Source organism: Chaetura pelagica, unplaced genomic scaffold, assembly GCF_000747805.2.
Source record: "Chaetura pelagica isolate M959 unplaced genomic scaffold, ChaPel_1.0 scaffold36, whole genome shotgun sequence".
Lineage (NCBI taxonomy): Eukaryota > Metazoa > Chordata > Aves > Apodiformes > Apodidae > Chaetura > Chaetura pelagica.
In genome coordinates this window covers 2851746-2872086 of record NW_009953726.1, presented here as the reverse complement: position 1 = coordinate 2872086, position 20341 = coordinate 2851746, and the positions used below count along the sequence as shown (strand labels likewise).

General features: G+C 40.6%; 2 protein-coding genes across 2 annotated transcripts in view; one reads left to right on the top strand and one right to left on the bottom strand.

Moving 5' to 3' along the window:
- Positions 1–5755, bottom strand: part of SIX4 (SIX homeobox 4) — a 37368-nt gene extending 31613 nt beyond the window's left edge. The window contains exon 1 of the mRNA XM_010000704.1: positions 5668–5755. Coding sequence (XP_009999006.1) covers positions 5668–5755 — 88 coding nt within the window. The remainder of the gene's footprint in view (positions 1–5667) is intronic.
- Positions 5756–8634: 2879 nt separating this feature from the next.
- The window catches only part of MNAT1 (MNAT CDK-activating kinase assembly factor 1), a 93521-nt gene continuing 81814 nt past the window's right edge, over positions 8635–20341 (top strand). The window contains exons 1-4 of the mRNA XM_010000703.1: positions 8635–8742; positions 8850–8902; positions 14063–14215; positions 15907–15980. Of these exons, the coding sequence (XP_009999005.1) occupies positions 8635–8742; positions 8850–8902; positions 14063–14215; positions 15907–15980 (388 nt within the window). The remainder of the gene's footprint in view (positions 8743–8849; positions 8903–14062; positions 14216–15906; positions 15981–20341) is intronic.

Genomic DNA, 20341 nt, shown 5'->3' with positions numbered 1-20341 from the left:
GCTTGCTGGATTGAGCCAAATAATAGAATACATAATACCTTAAGATGGTGAGAGTAAATAATTTACAGTTTGGGATCTTCTTAGAGATTCATTTTTTAGTAGAAAGAATTGTATCTTGTGCATGTGCAGTTTGTTTTGGCCAAGAAGGTTCAAGGTGGTCAGTGTTAAGTGAGGACCTCCAAAATGCCAGTAATTGGAAGGGTCTGTTTTCTGAAAACTGATCCTTTGCTTTTTTTGAGCTTCTTTACTGTTCCCCAGTCTGTTGGTCATCTGGAAATTTGCTGGTGGCTACTGCTTTATTGGAGGTTCTGCTGAATCAAAAACTCATTTGTTAAAATAGATATTTTGGCCAGAGGGTGTTGAAGAAGAAATCCTGTCATTGTCATGAAAACGTTATTATTTGAATGAGACTAGGAGCATAGAAAAAAGGTGATAAAATTCTGGGTTCAGAGGCTTTCAGTCTTCCCAGAGAGATGTGCTCAAGGGTATACTCTCCTGATTTGTTTTAATTTGACTACTCTAGATAATATCAAGTGTTTATTATGTGTGATTTATATGGATAAGGAAGATACTATTCACTGTTTCTCAGACCAGGAGCAACGTTCTTTACACATGACTTTAATGCAGCTGTTGTGAGCTGCTTTTGAATACACGTGCACATCCCGGGTAATTATAGAGCATTGTGATGTTTATGAGAGAACCTACAGCATTGTTAAATGCTTCTCAGCTGATGTTTGGATAAAACAGGAGCTGAAATATTGTTTGGAACTCATTGGCTGAATCTTGGGCCAGATTTCCATTTCTGTACTTGTTTCCAATGGCTCTTTACTGAATCAGTGGGACTAGCAGGCTATGGAACCATACAGCATAAGGCTGTCAGCCATGGATAATGGTGGAGTTTGGTCTTCTGTGTGATATTTGCAGCTGAAGTAGTGAGTGGAAATTGAGAACTTTTTCCTGTTATCATTATGCAGAAGTAGGAACGAACAAAAACATTCTGCAAAACAAGTGGGTTAGACCAGTTCTACAGAGGGTGGCAGGTGGCGTTTGTGCTGCAACAGACATTCAAAAATACTTCTTCCAAGCTATTTCCCTGCACAAATACTGAGCCACACACAAATGCCCAACAAATCTGTCCTCAGAGTTTATGCATGGGAGGAACTCCACATAATGAGGAACACATTATTGGATATTTATTTGACTTCAAATGGTTTGACAACAATTTGATGGTGATCAGCTTACCAATGTGGGGAGACAGCTGTGTGTCATCTTCCCCATCCTCTCCAGTCTGTTGTCCTGGTGTCTGCATCCACTGCTCAGTAACTACACCAGGGTGTTCTCTTGTGTGGTTTGTGGCATAACAACTACTGATATAAATACAGCCAATAATGTAATTTATTTTACTAAAATAGATTTTTTTTTTTTCTTTTGTCTTTTTGATTCTTCATTAATATGTGTTGTCTTGCTTCTTGGTCCCACATTGTGCAACAGATTCTCCTTGTTATCTCTCCTACTAACAAATAATAAAAGAATGAATATGCATCACAAATTTTCATCATGATAACTTTGCTCAAAATGTGCTGCAACTTTGGCAGAACAGTTTGTGTTGCCTCTTTGGTATGATGACTGATGTTTTTGCTTACTTGGAGTCCTGTTTGATAACCTGTGAAGCTACCTCCACATTCACTGAAGTAGGGCTGAGCTTTTATTCCCTACAACTTGTAGATAGTGATTGAGATGCCAGCATAGCTAATGAAGGTCTGACACATCCTCCTTAGTTTTGTTTAATACTTTTCCTCCAAAAGTAGTTGCATTAAATGTGACCTTACAGTTTAACTTCAAGAAGTCTGTGTGATGTTCACCAATTAGTTTAATGTACTGAAATAGCAATTCCCATTTATTTTTAACCTTGGGGGAAAAATTTTGTTTTGTTTTTCTTATTAAATTTGCAATGCAAGAAAATGTTCCCTACCAAGCTTTAAGTATTAAGGTCAGGTTCTCTTCCACCCTTAAAAAGGAAATGGCAGTCTGACCTGCTCAATGTGGGGTGGGGGGAAGAAGGTTTTGGTGTGTTTTTCCTTTCTTTTCTTTTTTTTTTAATAAGTCAAAACATATTTGTTTTTGAGTTGGTTTCACTAGCCATATGTTGTATTTTGTAGGCTATTTCAAGACATCCCTGAACTATTCATCAAGCTGTGTCCCACCGAGAATGTAATCTTAAGGTCTCCACTGTTTATGAAGCACAGTCTATATTTTATCTCATGCTGAGAAAAGATGTGATAATGGTTGTTTAGGGATTATGTGAAAATGGAGTGAGGAATGACCCTTAAAAATTGGTAGGATGTAGGAGATTCCCAAATGAGACCAGGGAGGCAGGGAAGCTGTTTGAATTGCTACTGTTGAGGTTTTCTAATGAAGATCTCCTTTGCACTGAGGCTGGGCAGAATGAAGACTGGTCAGATAAAGAGGCTTTTTCAAGAAAATGCAATAAAATCGGTTGGGTTACAGAAACTGAAACTAAACATGTAACTCCAGTGACGGGATTTTGTTAGTGCTGCAGCCACAGAGTGTGATAAGGTGCTTGTGATGCTAAAGAGCTTTTGTGGATGGGAAGTGCCAGTTCTGGGAAGTGAAATGGAGCAAATGAGCTTTGGGCACAAGGCTAGCACAGAATCTCCTAAACAAGCCATCCATTGCAACAAGAGATACCTTACTTGGTTTTGGGTTCATTCTTGACATCTCCTTTAGCTTTGTTAGCTTACAAAATAAGTAGGTTTGTCAAAACCTTAGTGCTGGGGTGCAGAACTCTGTGTGGTCTGTGGCACTGTCAGGAGCAAGTGTGCTGCAGGTTCCTCTGGACAGTAGTGGATGGCTCTGTAGAAATATCTCTGACACAGTAGGACATTCTCTACATATGTTTTTCCCCCTACATTTTTAAAAAGAGAAATACACCAACGTTTCATTCTTTGCATTCTTTTTTGAAACTGCCAGTCTGATTTTTTAAGAGACTCTTGCTCAGGCTTATTTCTTCAAGGATCAATTCCATATTTGGATGTAAAATGGCAATAAAATGTTACTGAGTTTAATTTTGTTTGTTTTCCTTTCTTTTGATGAGATTTTCTGTAACTTAAGAGTAATTTAGACTCTGCTTTGTGAGATATTTAAGAACTGTATAGAGATCATTCTTCCTTTTCTGACATCCAGCTATTCAAATTGTAATAGTAAAGGCAACAGAGATTTAGTAAGTCATTCTGAGTGGTGTTTTAGGGCAGGAAATAAAGAATGCCATAATCAATTGAAATTCCAGTAGGGAATTGGGAGATGATGTACAGTTACCTGCAATAGTCTGGAAAACTGGAGTAAGTGCTCTCAACAACAAAAACACTACTGAGTCCTTAGTATGTAAAAGGCTGCTGGTGCTTTTGGTTTGTTCCACTAGAACAGGCAGCAGTCTTGGGAAGCAGTTTGTTCCCTAAGGCGATACCAGAAGAGATGGGAATGATGATTTGTTGAGTCATGGCCACCACCTTTTTCTGCACAGAAGTCATTTATCTAAAGTTATTTTACTTTAATATCTGAAATAAGACAAGCTGAGAATGCTTACTCTTCAGTTTTCTTCTGTGCTGTTGTATTAGCTATTAAAGACAGACAAGCAGAATGGTAACCTTTCTTTTTTTTCCATAAGGTGAAAAAAATTCATCTAAATTAATCAAGTTGTGATCTGAGACATAGACATATTAGGATTTATGCTAGATATGATAAATGAATTGGCTATTGGTAAAATCATATAAATCTGTGTAATTTGTGAAAGACTGCTTTAGACTGATGGCTAAGAGTTAATTCTGTTTATAAACAGAAGGATTAGATGCTAAAACTACATCTGTGCCACCTGTGTTGTTCTTTAAAAGTTTTTCTTCAGTATTCAAAGATGCAGGTAATATTTTAGTATCTTCACCAAAATTGGCTTTTCTCTCTCCTTTTTTAATTTTTCTTCCTGGGTTGTTGTCTTGGGATTTCAGAATTTAGACCATGTGTCTAGGACCATAGACAGAACTGGAAGCACCTTCTTGGTTATCAAATCTAGTTACCTGTTGAAGACAGTTAGCTCACAAGGAAGATCTGATGACCTTATGAAACTTCATTTTTAAAGGATTTCTCCCTGTTACTTCTATCGGGTGTGGTTCCAGACTCACTCTTGTGGCGGGTGAAAACTACAGTTTCTAGTATAAGTTTTTACTGGTTGGACCTGAATATTTTATTTTAAGGAGAAACAGCAGAAAAAGCTACTCTGATAAACCAATTTTTGTAATGTTGTCATCATCCTAGTTGCCCTTTTCTGCATTTATAGAGTGAGCTCATCTCTTTTGAGAATGAATGACCAGAACTGCACATGTAATTTTGGATGAAGTCTCCTCATATCCTGCTGGTGTTTCTGTCTTTTTAACAGCAGCAGCTCTTCTGATACATCCTTGGGTTGCATGTGCCTTTTCATGACTGCATTGCATTGCAGTGACCACGAACTACTATTAATTTGGTACTGGGGAGTCTCTTTCTCTCCTTGGTGCCCTTTAAAGTAGGAGCTCCCGGTAATTTTGTCTTGTTTCAAATGCATTGAGTTGTTTTGTTTGGTTGTGGTCCCTTCCAACCCGAACCATTCTGATTCTTCTGTTTCTCTTGTGGAAGGACTTGCCTGTAAAGTAATCTTGCATACTTCGTTTAAAATATTCTGAAATATTTTTTATTTTCTTCTTTTTTAGCTATTCTGAAAAATACTTTGTATACTCCCTCTGCTAGCCCATATGTTCTTGTTATTGTAACTATTATGTTGTAACTATTCTTCAACTTGCCTTTCTAGACCTCAATTGATCAAACAGCTTTTAAAGTACCCTGAAATAATGATGGACACTTTTTGGATCCTTATACTTTTGGATCAAGCTGAAATATTTGGGTATGCCATAAAAGCTTTGTAAGAAAGAAGAGAAGGACAGATCTTAATAAACAGCACTGAGTGGTGTTGAATTCAGAGCTTGGGAAGAGAGGAACAGCTTTTTATGCTCTCCCACTCAGTGGCTATCCCCAGTAAATTAGTTCTGGGGTCTTGTTCAGACAAAAAGGGCCTTTCTGGGGATCCCTGGGCATGCTGGGCACCTGCAGAGTTTCATTTGCTGTGGTTACTTGCATTGACACTGATAAGGAGCTGTCTTCTAAGGGAAATATTTCTCCTAGAGTTGTCTTGCCTTGGATCTTATCATGCAGTTTGTAAAGAGTGTGCTGAATGCTGGAGAAGGTATTTTATTGCCAGAGGTTTTTGAGGATGTCATCCTGTGTCAGCCTAAGCTGTTCAGAGGCTGCCTGCTGTAGTGCCATCCTTTTCCCCTGCATTGCAGCCCAGCTGTGCGTGCCACTGGCATGTCCGTTGTTGGGATACCTCCCTTTGTCAGAGCTCTTTTAGTGTCAATACAGGGGTGGCAGCTGCCTGAATGGGAGCATTGTTTGTGGGATGGCCTAACCTGTCTGAAGTCTGCGGGAAGTTTGGCCACTGAACTTGTTGAGACCTGGAGTTCGCTTGAAGGTTCTCCTAAGTTCCGCTTGGAGAGCAGATCTACGAAACTTCTTAGGTATGTAGTGGTGTTTACAAAGTACCTACTCATGCTGCTGGGCACCTACCTGCATTGTCTGGTACTAAACACAGTCCCTTTTCCCTGTTCTCTTCATGCTTCAGCTTCTCTAGTAAATGAGTCTTCAAGGCTTTCATGCTAGTGGTGTGACACACTTGCTTTGCCTAGGATTTTGCATCTTACAACATCCTGCTTCAGCTCTCAACCTGGCTGCTCACTCTTGCCTTAACTTTGCCTGCTGCTACTGCTGGTACAAGCATTTGTGAACTATGTGGTGAACCAAATGGGGGAGTTCTTCTGGCTGAAAAATAACCCATCTAATAACCGTGTGGCTACAGAGATGTTTGTTTCTGGCCTGTGGGAGGGGACAGCAGTGGAAAGACAGTGTCCAGTGATGTGGAGTCTGATTGCAGCAGCTGCTTTAGCATTGGTGCCGACTTCAGGTGTAGAAATAAAGTTTTGGTGTTGCTAGGCTGCATATATAAACTCAAGGTTGTTACGACTCTTTTATGAGAATGGGAGTTGAATGACCAAACTCAAAGGTTAGGACACTATTTCTGACAAATTACGTAGAAGGCAAGAGTTGGTTTTATTGTATCATAAAACAAGATTCATGCAGGAGCTCCCACGTGCCATTTTGTCATGGCAGATTGTTTTTTCAGTCTTTTCAGACAAAGAAGCTGAATGGTAGAGAGGACAGTTTTCTTCATTACACATTGCTTCTTGAACACTGACAGTGCTTTCAGAACTATTCAGAACATGGATGATGCAGTTATTGCTCCAACATACTGTTTTCTACAGTAGTTTTTAAGAGTGCGTACATACACCTGCACTGTCTTACAGTATTTGAATAGCTTAAGGAAACTGGACTGTGCACTTTTTATGCTTTGAGTGAAATGTAAGCCTATACCTTTGGCAGAAATTTGGCTTGGTTCCTCCCAAAAGCTGGAAGAGATGAGCCAACATATGCAGATCATTCCGCAGTTACTCTTGCAGGAGTTTGGTAAGGGTTTTGATTTTTGAGAGGATTTGAAACACTTGCGTGTTTCCCATTGAGACCCCAGGTTTTTATGGAAAACCTTTGTCGTATGCCTGGTTCTCTTTTCAGATACGTGCGTTTTACCAACTTTATCTTCTTACTTTGTGAGATTAGAAATGACATATGGGAGTGTCCTGTGACAAGCCTTCAGTAATGTGGGCAGCAAATCGCATCATGCCACAAATACCTTTTCATTTCTTTCTTTATTTCCCTATTTGCTCTGTAGCCGTGTTTCCTTGTCTTGCTTCCACATGCCATTGTTTCTCTGTAAAATGTACTGACTGTAGAGAACAGAGGGTAGGAGCCTTGTTTTGGGTCAAGTAAAAGACTTCTTGGGTCCCCAGAGCGAACTTTGGGTCCCCAAAGTGTTTATTTTCTGTCATCTAGATTTTAGATTTTACCAGTGTGATTTCTGGCGTATGCAGGTCTTCTGTAAGACTGAGGAAGTGAATGCTCAAAATACTTGAGTTAGTAAGACCTGGCAGCTCTGGGGGCAGCTCAACCCACACCACAGTGTAGGATTTTCTCATGAGGTAAAAAATGGATAAGGAGGGAGAAGGGAGCAACGTGTTTTGTATGGGTATGGTGTGAGATCTTGTTAGCGATAAGTGTGTTTGTCTTGTGAGACAATGGGCAGTGTTGAGCTGGATCATGTCTAAAAAAATGCAGTTTCTGCATTTTAGACATGGAAAATTTCGTAATTGTATCTTAAGTTCAGGTGTGCTGTGGGCAGCTGCTAATCCTGTTAGCTACCCAGTTTGGTGTTTGAGAGCCCTGAAAACTTGCAAAGGTTCTTATTCAAAGAAAATAAAGCATAAGAAAAGGATTATTGACATAGCTGAATTATTATTTTAGTGCATGTGTTTGCCCAGTAGACTGTAATGGATTTGAAGTAGTTGTTCTGATACACTTGGTAAATTCTTGGTCCATTCTGGTACGCCTGGTTGTGAAAACACTTATTTCTCAATGCCACACAGCTGCTCTTGAAGTGTCAAGAATTGCCCTGTCAAGTGTTGGCCTTGTTTGTCCAAAGTAACATAATTGGGCTGTAAGACATGTTTCTTGTGATTGTGTGCTTAATTGACTATGCAGCAGTATCTCATAAAGAACCACTTCTATTTAAATACCTATTGAAATATTTTCTCTATATTATTCAGTGTTGATACCAGGAAAGGTTGCTCTCACTTTTTTCCTTGGAAAAAAAGAAAAGGCTCATTTGTACAGGATAAATGTGAATGAAGTTTCAGCTTGCTGCAAATTCTCTTGTCAGCTACAAGCCACTTGAAATGGTTTTGTAATGGAGATGTTGAAACACAATGGGTGGTGGAAATGTTTCTGTTTATTATTAATTGACTCAGTATGTCTCTCTTGCTTAAAATGCCAGTCATTCAAGGCTGGAGTTCAACCACTACCTGATGTGCTTGCTTTCTGGTGAGTGCAGTGGAGCTGAGCTGAGCTGTATATCAGGGTATGTATATGAGTGTTTGGAAAACAGGGTTAACTGTGGCTGAGTGTCTCCTACATTTTTTAGGTCTCTGGGCTCATTTAACCTCCTCTTCTTTGCAAGACAGAGCACAACTCATCTGCAAGAACAAAAAGAAAAGTGTGTGTGCGCATCCTTTTCCCAAAAGATATAAATAGTCTAAAAGAAGGATTGTATGCTCAGCAGCTTGATAGATGATGCTGAGAACTGATGTACTACAGACATAGGCATAATACTTGAGTACTTTCTTGGTTTTGCTTTGTTATTTAAAGGAGGGGTTAAGTTCAGCTCTCTGGAGTCTCAATACTTTTGAAAAAACAAATATTAGCAAAGTAATCTCTGAGGTTTTGTCTTGCAGTGCATGTTGCTCTAGACTGAGCAGAGGGGAGCTGGACATAGCTTATCAACAATGTTTAAAAACAAAAAAATTCTTATCTATTGATTGATAGAGTTGTGATTTCTGCCTTATTGCCATAACAAGCTGCAGCCTCTACATGGTGCAACGGCTACTTGAGAGACCTGTTCGTTTACTAGTTGAACCCTTTGTGAGGTTTTTTGCCAACTCAGGTTTTGAGAACATTCTGAAGTTGTCTCCCTACAAGGTGAGAATAGAAAAATCTCATTGGTAGGACATCACAGAATCTGAACAGAGTAAGGGTGAAAGAGGAATTGGTTTAATCTTCTCCCAGTTCCCTCTTGTATTTGGCAGACAGGGAAGAGATGGCACAAAACCTGCAGGCAGCTGCTTCTGCAAGTGCCTGAGTAAGGATTTCTGAATTCCTGATGCTGAGGTGTAAAAATTAAGATACTTCTCTTTGTCCTCAGCTCCCTATTCACCTGAGATCTCACAAGCTCCTTCATTCTGGAGCTCTCAGAAGCATTTGGTGTCATTGCAGTCAAGCTTTTTTCTCCTTCCTCAAGTTTTGTTCCCTAACCTGTAACATGGAAAAAAAATAATTACATTGGCTCAGTTCCCTTAGCTGTTTGTATCACAGAAATCAGAATTACTGCAGACTCTAGGAGGAACCTACCTTAGACATTAGGAAGAAATTCTTTAGTGTGAGGGTGGTGAGACACTGGCGCAGGTTGCCCAGGGTTATTGTGGCTGCCCTATTCCTGGAAGTGTTCAAGGCCAGGCTGGATGGGGCTTGGAGCAACCTGGTCTGGTGGGAGGTATCCCTGACTGTGGCAAGGGGTTAGAACTAGGTGATCTTTAAGGTCCCTTCCAACCCGAACCATTCTATGATTCTATGATACTAGGTTGTGCCTATTATTCCATCAGCCTAGAAAGTACACCTGCAATGGCCAACTGCAAATAGTAGATGAACTCTTAGCTGTGTAGCAGGAACCACTGTGGATTATGAGGACTTGCTAAATGTACTGAAGGTTACGAAATAAACAGGTTTGACAGCTCCGGATTGGGCCATTCTTGCCTCAGTTCAAGAATCTCTATATAAGAACACAAAAGCGTCTAACCCAAGCTTAGCAAAAAGCCTGTGAATGTTTCTAGAAGCATCTTTGATTGAAAAAATCTAGATGTCTTTCTGTAAATTTTCTCATGTATGTATGATCTCCATTGCTTTTAAGTGTTCCCTTGCCATAAATCAAGAGTCATTCTGTTTCTGTAAGTTAATTTCCCTCTGAGATCAGAATTGAGGAGCAAGTGAAAACATTTTTTTTTCCCTTCTTTTTCTTTTTTTTTCTTTTTCTGATTCTTTCCATTCCATTTTTTTGTGCTTCAGGTCTTGTCTATATGTTGGAGGCTGATTATTATTTTTTTAATCTAACCTGTTTTTCCATTGTAGAGAGGATAATTTGTTTTGCATGTTACTTAAATAACAGAAACATCTTGGTTATAAAAGCTGCAGAAGATAGGTTTAGAGATTCTAAGTATTTGATAATGTTTAAAAAGTATATCTACTAAAAGTAACCTTTGTAAAGAAGGGTAGTAACTCATTCTGTAATATTCCTAGTCAAAAGCAAAACCTATAAAGCTTATTTTTTCAGTTATGCAACCATTAATCATTTCAGAAGTCCTGCAAGTTTTTGCTACGCTCAGCAGAATCTTAAGATTTTAAAAGAAATAATATCTTGTACTCCTGCTTGTGAAAGTAGCTCTTTATTATGTTTTGTTTGCATTCTTGCAAGCCAAGCTAGAAAAGTAAGCAGCACCATCAAGCTATGCTGATCTTGTGAGCCATTTTCATCTGTTCAGTGTTGAAGAGGCTTGATTCCTTATCTGCCCTCATCCCTCCATGAAGTGGATGTGTGGGGAATGCAGGACTGGGCACAAATCTTGCACTCTTTGAAGACACTTTGTCCAAAACACTCACTCAGTTCCAGTGAGTGTAATTTAGTTGATATCTAACAGCTTTCTGGGGAGGAACCTCTGCTTGTTTTCTGCAGTGTACCAAAAGCATTTTTAGTATGATCCTAATGTCCTTGAACGCTGACATGAGGGCATCTAGTGCTATTTGTGTGTTGATGGTGCCAAACCATCTTGATGCTTTATAATTTGCTTTCCTCAAAAATGTGGTGGTGTTCCAGACTGCTTAGGGACTGAGCCATTTCTTTAATATTTCATGAGGATGAAAGAGATGAACAAGACAGATCAAACCAGTGTCCATGGAAATGAAAATGAGAATACTCATGGTTATTATCTGGTCATGGAAGACCAGGAGACTTTATTGTTCCTGGAGGTGTTGTGATTGCTTTTGTTGGTGACCTTACTAATAGTCTACCCTTCTTGTCATCTCATGTATAACTCCCTGGGCATTTTCTATTGAGATCTTCATCTAGATTACCTGTTTTCAGGATACAAGTTGAAAATCCATATATGCTTATGAAAAATTGCAGATTTATGGCTCCTAATTTAAGGAAACTCATGGACACCTCTTTTGGCCGTGACTTGAAGAGAAGTTAAGTAGGTGGTTTGATGCTTTGCTTGTCTGAGGAAAGCCATGTGTGATGTGTTGGCTAACAAAAGACGCACTGAATGATGTCCTGCTTCCTTAATAAGACTGTCCTTACACTAAGGCAAGTAGAAAGTAGTTGGACCTGCAGAGAAATGGAAAGATCACCTGAATTGGTGTGGTCTGTGTGCCAGAGGGAAGCTCAGCAACGCCAGCTGTGGTGTTGGGTGTCCCCATGTGTTGCCTGGGATGTCTGGATGTTGTAGGGATTGGGTCTCTTTGATAAAGTCACATAAATAGCTGCATCCCTAAAAAAACCAACAACCAACAACAACCAAAATAATGATGCATTTTTTTTATGGTTACATGGTGAAGTATATTTTTTCTTAGTCATGTCTTGTTTTTTTTTGTATGTGTTTATATTTGCACTGAATACTGTGTAAGATCAGTGGTTTGAAGGAGTTTTTATAATGTAAAGGCCACCTTTACTGGAGTCTGCCTGCCTGATGTATACATGAGTTTTGACTTCAGTGGTCTGTAGAGAAACCAAAAGGAATTTTGTTTGAGAGGAGTCTGGTAGATGGTTTTGTACCTTCTTCACAAATGAGATGGACATAGATAACTGAGTGTGCTTGTCCATCACTGGGATAGCAGCTGCATTTTGTTGGGGCAAGAGTGATGGATGTGCTAGGAGGTGAGCTTGGGACCTAACTGTATTAAAAATTGAATTATTTTTTGAGATGGAAGGGAGGCAGGATTTGGACTGTCCTTTGCTGGTCCCATAAACCCCCTTTTGAATTCAGAAGAATTATTTAAGAATGAACGTGAGGGTGGTTGATAAAGAGTGAAAGAACTTGATCACCTGATATGGTATTCCCATAGCGAGGTGTTGACTCATCTTTTTTTGTATGGAAAGCTATTTTCCAGCCTTAGAAACACAGGTTCCAGTTTGGTAAGGTAAACCCTCTCCAAGGAGGGATTTTTTCCGTAGTCAAGTCCTGTGTAAACTTGAAATGTCTTTGATTTATGGGAGAGGGGGAGGTGAAGTAGTTCCAGGTGCTACTGTCTGTGCACAGTGTCTTGTAGATTGAGACCCTGTTCTGTTGGTCCTTAGGCAATACCATGGTAAAAAACCCCATACAATACAAACACCTGCACTTGGATCCACCTGCCAAGTGCTGTAGCTTCACACTCCCTTTTCTATAATTTAAAAATAGGAAAGAGGAGGCAGGGTTTTTTTTTCCTTTTTTTTTCTTTTTTTTTTTCTTCCCCCCCCCCCCCGCTCCCTGTGCTCTGGTTGCTGTGTTGAGAGAGACACATAAACAGCACAAGCTGCCAAAATGAAGGAGGCAGTGAAACTGTCCTTATGTACCAGACTGAAGCTTGCACAGACAGGTTAGGGAGAGGAAGGAGAAAAGCCTTTCCCTGCCTTGCATATAGTGTTGCTTCTCCTACAGTGGGGAGCTATGTTATTTTCATAAAAAAGCATACTTCTTGAGCTGATGTCCCAGTAGCTTCTGAATTTTGGGCTTAGTGTGCAAAAAGGTTTGATCTTTCCCTTCTCAGAAAAATTGTATTTAGATGTGCTTGATTTTCTCACAAAAGGTATTCTGGAGCAGGAAAATGTCCAAGTAGATTCAGGATTTGCTCTTCAATGTTTGGCAGCTGCTGCTCAAGATCCATTTTGAAACTGTGTTTTATTTGCATTAAAACAAAAAAAGCTTTTTTTTTTTTTTAATTGTAAGATACAATTGTGTTTGTTTTGCATTTTTTAATCTTGAAAACAGAAGCTGGGTGAAGCTGGTTGCCTCTGGCCAGTTCTGACTCTCTTAAGTACTGGGACCAATTTAGTTGGGGGTAGGTCAGCAGAGTGAAAGATTTAAGTTCCTTCACAACCAGGTCAGTATTGTTTCTCTTAACTTGTTTAACTTTTGTGCAGGTTTTCTGAAGGTACAATACAGCTTTGCCCTTAATGTACAACTGTTTTGGCTTCAATATAACAAAGCTATAAATAGACACCCCCTTGCCACCCCAGCAGTAGGAACTGACTGCAGCAGGTGTTGTCCTCTGCTACAAATTTGCACATTATTGGTACCCAAGTACTTACAAAAAAAATTTAGTTTCTTAACGTGTGTTCTTCCTTTATTAAATACCAACTGACTGGTCAGCAAGCATCTTGTTAAAATGTAAAATCTTCATTAAGACAAAAGAAATAAAACCAGAACAGTACTTTTTGTTTATTTCCATGCAGCCTCTGTGTAAAGTATATTTTGTCTGAAATTTTAGAAGTATTAATGGAAGGCAGAGGAGAGCTGCATAATGCTGGTCACTGGTTAAAATAGTATTTTGATTCTTTTAGCTGTGTTGGGCTGGAGTTTAGCTCAGGTTTCTTATAGCAGTTCCTCCATGGTGACCCTGTTAGATGCTTAGAAGGCTGTGAGCAAAATTTGTATCCCTGCTTGTGCTGTCATGTCCCTTGCACTGTGGGGGCTTTTTGTGCAGCAGGGTAGTCCTCAGAGTAAATAAAGAAGCTGTGGATGCCCCCTCCTTGGAAATGGTCAAGGCCAGGTTGGGCAGAGTGCTGAGCAACCTGGTCTGGTGGGAGGTGTCCCTGCCCATGCAGGGGGGTTGGAACTAGATGATCTCTAGGGTCCATTCCAGCCCAAACCAGTCTGTGATTCTGTGATCTTGCAGTCTGGTCCATGCAAAAGGAGTTTGATGGTCTCAATACACAAGGTTCCCCTTGACACAAAATGCATCATTGTGTTTGGATTAATTTTCATAGCTCTTTGGGCGGGGATTAAATGCATTTGTGCTGCTGAGATTGTTCCCTTTCAGCCATGGTGGGGAGCTCCTTCCTCCTTGCCACTGTTAAGTGCTGAAGTGAGATCAAGGGGAGATGCACTGTGTACTTCCCATGTATGAATACACACAAAAAAGGAGGGTAATCCTGTGTTTCAGTTACTATTGAACATGTACCTGCCTTCATACCCCTTCTTTTCTCCTGCAGATGTGAGAGCTGCGTGGAGCTGCTGTTTGTGAGAGGGGCTGGGAATTGCCACGAGTGTGATACCCCCCTGAGGAAGAGTAACTTCAGGGTACAGCTTTTTGAGGATCCTGCTGTTGACAAGGAAGTGGAAATTCGGAAGAAAGTGCTGAAAATGTGAGTGTCACCAGTTCAAAGAACAGAAGGCAGATGCACGTCAGGGATGACCGTTTTAAAACATTGACTTACTTCTCCAGTAGTACAGAGGAGATGATTTTTCTTTTTTTTCAAGTGACACCCATAAAACTTGACTCCATTTAGTGTGGAGAGATTTCAGAGAATTTACTTTATGCAACAAATTGAAGGCTGAATTCTCAATTTAGCCTTGAGGGATTCCAGTTTAGCATTAGAACATGTTGGGTGTTTCTGTGTAGCCTCCTTTGACAAAGACTTGCCTCCTAAGTCATTAGATATTGAGGACTACAGCTGCTTTTTCTTTGTGGGGGTGAACATGGGAGTGAGGCAAGAAACAGGACACTGATTGTTTTTTTCTCTGGGGACCTGTGCTGAGACTTGAAGGCCAGTTCCCTTCAAAAATGAAAATAGACAAAAGAGAAGCTATGTTCACATTGTTTTTTTATTTCATACAGTAATTGTTAGTGGAAATGCTTTCTCCCAAGCTTTGTGTTGCTAGTCTGTTGTGCAGATTTGAGAGCTCTTGGAATTGAGATAAATGAGGTCTAAAGTTGTGTCTCACTCCTTGTGGCCAAGAAATAACATTTTATAAAGAAAACTGGTGAGCCAGTTGGTGTTTTGGTAGAAGAGGGTCTGGTGGAATGTATCCTGGAGAGAGTTGTGTGTGCAAAAATGAATGTAAAGGTAAATTGTAAGCTTGGCAGCCTTTATCTAAGACTTAGTACAACATTAAATTAATCATAAGATTTTGCTGAGATCTGAGAAAATTGTATCATTGTATACCAAGATGCCAATGTGGAAAGTAGCAGTAATTTTGATGTTTGATTATAAACTCTACTGAAGTTAACAGAAGTCAAACTGGAATGAACTCAGTTGACTACACAGAATGAAATGTAGCTAAAATAGAAAACATAAAATACAGGTCCCACTTGGATTTGCCAGATTAGTTTTTAGTAGGCAAAAAAAAGTGCCCCCAAATTGGAATTTGGCCTGAGTTCTCAGGATTACATTTTTATACTCCTGGCTGTCATGATCTTGGTCCACAGAGCAGGCAGAATCTCAGCTTTGTTTTCTTGGGAAGAAAGCTTGCATCTCTTGACTTTTCAGAGGTTATTTGTGTTCTAGGTGGTTGCCCCTTTATCTTTTTACATTTTCCAGCTATCAAGAGTTGGATAAATGAGTTTCTGGAATGGTCTGTTGATACGTAATAAGATAATTGTCAGTTTGGTGCTGACATAGCCTTCCTGTTCTTGGCACAGAGCCAACCTGCCATTTCTGATACTTCTAGAAAACCTTTTCTTGTGGGTGTTGCTGTTGTCTCTGCCTTTGTTAGCAGGTTTCTCATACTGAAGGGCTGGCTTTATCCAAGCCTCTGTGCTCCTTGTCATCTGTAATCCTGGGGGAAGAAAAAAAAAAAACAAAAAACAACAAACAAAAACCAAACAAAACAGTGGGCAAAGGTAGCACCTGCTTATGCCAGGCTGGTTCCTTTCCGTTGAAATGGGCACTTCTGCCTCCTCCTAAAGATCCTGTATATTGGTCAGTTGTGGGAGCCACCAAGCATGTTATTGATAAAACTAGGTCCATACTTAATATGCTTGAAGCAAGAGCCTTGTTGAGTTGAAATTGCATCTTTGTGTGTTATGTAAATATTTGTTTCTCTTCTCTCAAAGATACAATAAAAGAGAGGAGGACTTTCCCAGTCTAAGGGAATATAATGATTTCCTGGAAGAAATAGAAGAAATTGGTAAGTCTTAATGCTTGCATTTTTGATGTGCTGTGCTCATGAGACCATAGGCTTTTATCTTCTGACTCGGCTGCCTGTGAGAATGTCCAAGTTGAGTTTCTGCAACAGGATTTATCATAGTATCAGATGTTTATCTAATGACTTTTTTCTATACATTTTAAATCATATTTGCTGAACTGTAGGACATTAAGTAAAACATTTTAACTGCCAGAGAAGAGACATGATTTGAAGAGGAAGCAGTGCTGTAGAGATGGAAAAGAAATGCTTGCAGGGCACTGTCAGTGCTGCACTGAGAAGGATTAAACAAAGAGGAGAAATTGAAATTTTTGTTACATGCCTCCTTTAGCTTCATCTACCATGACAGAAGCCATATGGTGTCTTTCATCATTTTTGCTTCTGCGAGTACAGTAGTTGAAGCTGCTTTGAAGCTGATGACCTTACATACCACTGTGGTAGCAGTTAATGTTGCTGTGCAGAAGGAGAAGGTTTAGGAACAGACACTGATTTCTTTCTCTTTGGATTAGTTGAAGCAGAACTTTGCCCTTTGGAAAGGGACTATGTTATCAACAGAGTTTATTTTCTTCTTAGTTAGGGTGACTTGTGTTTTATGGTGGAGTGATGGATTTTGCCTAGAAAAACAAAGATGCATTCAAAAGAGTGACTCCTAAATGATTTGTTTTATGAGCTTCTGAGACTTTTCTTGTTTTGTGCTGGAGGAAGAAGAGGTGGCTTAGAACATACAGGATGGGCACTGAATATGATTTGAGGGCAAACATGGAAATGCCACTTCCCTTTGGTTTCTCAAAGGACCTGTTACTCCTCTTTGCACTGTGATGTTTTGTGGAAATGTATGCAATACACTTACTGCTGTGAATTATGTGACATGTTTTTGTTGGCATCAGAAGGCAGAGGCTAGAGAGCTAAATGGTGTGGCTGGGAAACACCAGGCACACTCATACTGGTCCAGGTACCTGTAGGAGAGGATGTGGGTATAGTTCTTTTTGTGTGTTTTTTTGGGATGGGGGGAGGAAAGGTGGGGATGAGTAGAAAGAATGGTTGCATCCTGGCCAGAGGATCCTGGAAGAATCTGTGGCTCATGGAGAGGAAAACTGCTTTTTATTTATGTAGCATTAAAGATAGGTTTCCCACTTGCTGCTGTTGCAGGGGTTTTCAGCAACTGCAACAAGGGAGTTGAAGTTTTGCCTGAAATTGCCTTAATGTCATCAATTTGTACAGAATGTTATGATTCTCCAGCTCTTGGGATTAAGTTGTTAGATTTCAAATGGATCCAGTGCCTGCACTGGTAACTGTGGTTTAGAAGCAGCAGAAATCACAGCTGGTTTTTGTAACCTTGTGCAGAAGAGTGAATTTGTCAATAATTGTGCTGACCCTGCAAACGTGTAGTGAGCAGCTTGATAAAGTTGTGTAGGAATTGGAGTTAGTTGCCTGAAAGGGACACCTCAAATACTAAAAGGAAGTCAAACTACCTCCTAGTTTCCTCATGTAGCATCCAGGGTGCTGAGAAGAGTGAAAGGGTGCAGGCAGAAGGCTCTTAATTTTCTCTGTCAAAAGGATCATTTATGATCTATTAACTTGAGGCAGACCCAGAAGCTGGAGGACAGGTTAGATTTGGGAACACCAGCTGGGAAAGGATTTAAACCCTGTTCTCCTTTCCCTGGTGACAAAGCTCATTGCACACATCCTGCCCTTCCTCAGCCCTTCCTGGCCTGTGTTCCTGGGCAGAGTCCTTGATCTGACAATTCTCTGGGATGTGTTTTTGTTGTACATGGCCCAGCTGAACCGTGTGCTAAAGGTGTCTTTGACTCTGCGTGGTTACTTCAGGTTTTACTGCTGAGAGTATTTGTATCTTTTTTTTATGTGAATGTGAATTTCCCTGCTCATTTGTGCATGTGAAAAAATAACCTGCAAGATGGGAAAGAAGAGGAGCAGTTATGCAGTGCAAAGTTTTGCCTTGTGGAGCCAATGGACAGCAGGTTGGCAGTGGCTGGTGGTGGTTGTTCAAACTGCCAGGCTAGGAAGCTGGAGAGGCAGAGAATTGGATTTCCCCTTTCTCTCCCCATCCCACATTTTAAGTGCAGCTTTACCCTGTTAGGTTTGTTTTTTTTTTTTTTGGTGGTTCGTTTTGTTCTCTAAGTTGTTTTGGGGGATTAATGAAAGTAATCGCTTGGCAGAGACAATGTAAACATCCTGTGTAAGGATACATCATATGACCCTGGCACAACATTTCCCAATGTTTCAGATAGGTCGGCTCTAACCTTTGTAGCAATTGCACTGTCTTGTTTCATTGATGTGATATATGACCTCACTTGAATCACATTTTCACCCTTCATATCAGGATTGTTATACCTACAGACTTTTTCTATTTAAATAAAAGAATTGGGTGGTGCAGCAGAAGTGTGCAAGGGGAAGGTCAAACAAACATTAGGTAGTCACCTCTTAAGATTTCTATTATAAAAAACACATTTTTGAAGTGGTTTAGAATGTAGCCACGAAATAATGCTCTGGGCTAAAATGTGTTATACAAGGCTTTAAATGGAAACCACATTTTAAAGCAAGTTTTACCTAAAAGAAAAATCAGTTGGACAATTTGAGAACATTGTAAACACAGTTTGTTGTCATTAACACTAAGAAGAAAAATAAAGTGAAAGGGTTAAAACCTGCCTTTGGAAAATGTGTGGACAAGATCTATGGGAGTCAGTCAGGTCTGTCCCATGTGATGAGAGGAGCAAGGTTAAACTGTAGGGTGTTTCTACAAGTTACAGTCTCTGGACATAATGCAAATTTTGCTCTCTTTTCCCTCAAAGTTTTCCTTCCTTTTTCCCCTCAAAGTTTTTCTTTCTCCACCCCCTTCCTCCCCCCCCTGCCCCAGGGCTTTTCCTTCCTTTTTATCCCCCAGGGCTTTTCCTTCCTTTTTATCCCCCAGGGCTTTTCCTTCCTTTTTATCCCCCAGGGCTTTTCCTTCCTTTTTATCCCCCAGGCCCAGGGCTTTTCCTTCCTTTCCATCCCCCAGGGCTTTTCCTTCCTTTCCATCCCCCAGGGCTTTTCCTTCCTTTCCATCCCCCAGGGCTTTTCCTTCCTTTCCATCCCCCAGGGCTTTTCCTTCCTTTCCATCCCCCAGGGCTTTTCCTTCCTTTCCATCCCCCAGGGCTTTTCCTTCCTTTCCATCCCCCAGGGCTTTTCCTTCCTTTCCATCCCCCAGGGCTTTTCCTTCCTTTCCATCCCCCAGGGCTTTTCCTTCCTTTCCATCCCCCAGGGCTTTTCCTTCCTTTCCATCCCCCAGGGCTTTTCCTTCCTTTCCATCCCCCAGGGCTTTTCCTTCCTTTCCATCCCCCAGGGCTTTTCCTTCCTTTCCATCCCCCAGGGCTTTTCCTTCCTTTCCATCCCCCAGGGCTTTTCCTTCCTTTCCATCCCCCAGGGCTTTTCCTTCCTTTCCATCCCCCAGGGCTTTTCCTTCCTTTCCATCCCCCAGGGCTTTTCCTTCCTTTCCATCCCCCAGGGCTTTTCCTTCCTTTCCATCCCCCAGGGCTTTTCCTTCCTTTCCATCCCCCAGGGCTTTTCCTTCCTTTCCATCCCCCAGGGCTTTTCCTTCCTTTCCATCCCCCAGAATCTTGTAGCCAGTTTTCCACACCCGGTGTCTCAGCTCTCCAGATGAAGGCCTGCCTCCCAACCTGTGTCTACACACAACCTGGCACCACAGCTCCTGACACCTGAATGAGGCCCCTGGCCATGACCACAACACAATTGTTAACAGTAATTAGTGCTTTTTAAAAACATCCAGTACATTCAATTTGGAAGGAGGCTACTGTGTTTGTGCCTTTGGATTCCTGTATCTCATTACTCCTCTGAAGCTACACAATATTGGCTGCCTGGTGACATGTCTTCCTCAAAATGCTTATCTCACAAGTGATCCTTGGATAGGAAGGATTTTGGTGTCTGTGATCACTTGTGGGTTGTGTTTTTAATAGTTTTGTACCCCCCCCCCCCCCTCCTCCTGTGTTTGTGTTGCTGCTCCTGACAATGGGAATAACCAACTGGAAATAAGGTAGCTTTGTGAAAGATCCATTTCAGTCATCTCACCTGAACAAAGATTTCAGTACCATGCTGTTCCAGCGCAAATTATCTTTGTTAGACTGAAGGGGGCTGAGTGATTTCAATAATTTATTACTATGCTAAGGAGTTTTTCTGGAAAATTAATAACCCAGTAAAAGACAACTGAGGATAAGCAGAAATAACTGTTAATGTCTATCCAGATTTCTCTGGCTTAGCTGTGAGGTGTGTTGGTTTTTTTTCCTGATAACTATTTTGTTATAACCACAGAAATGCTAATTGGAAAAGAGCGG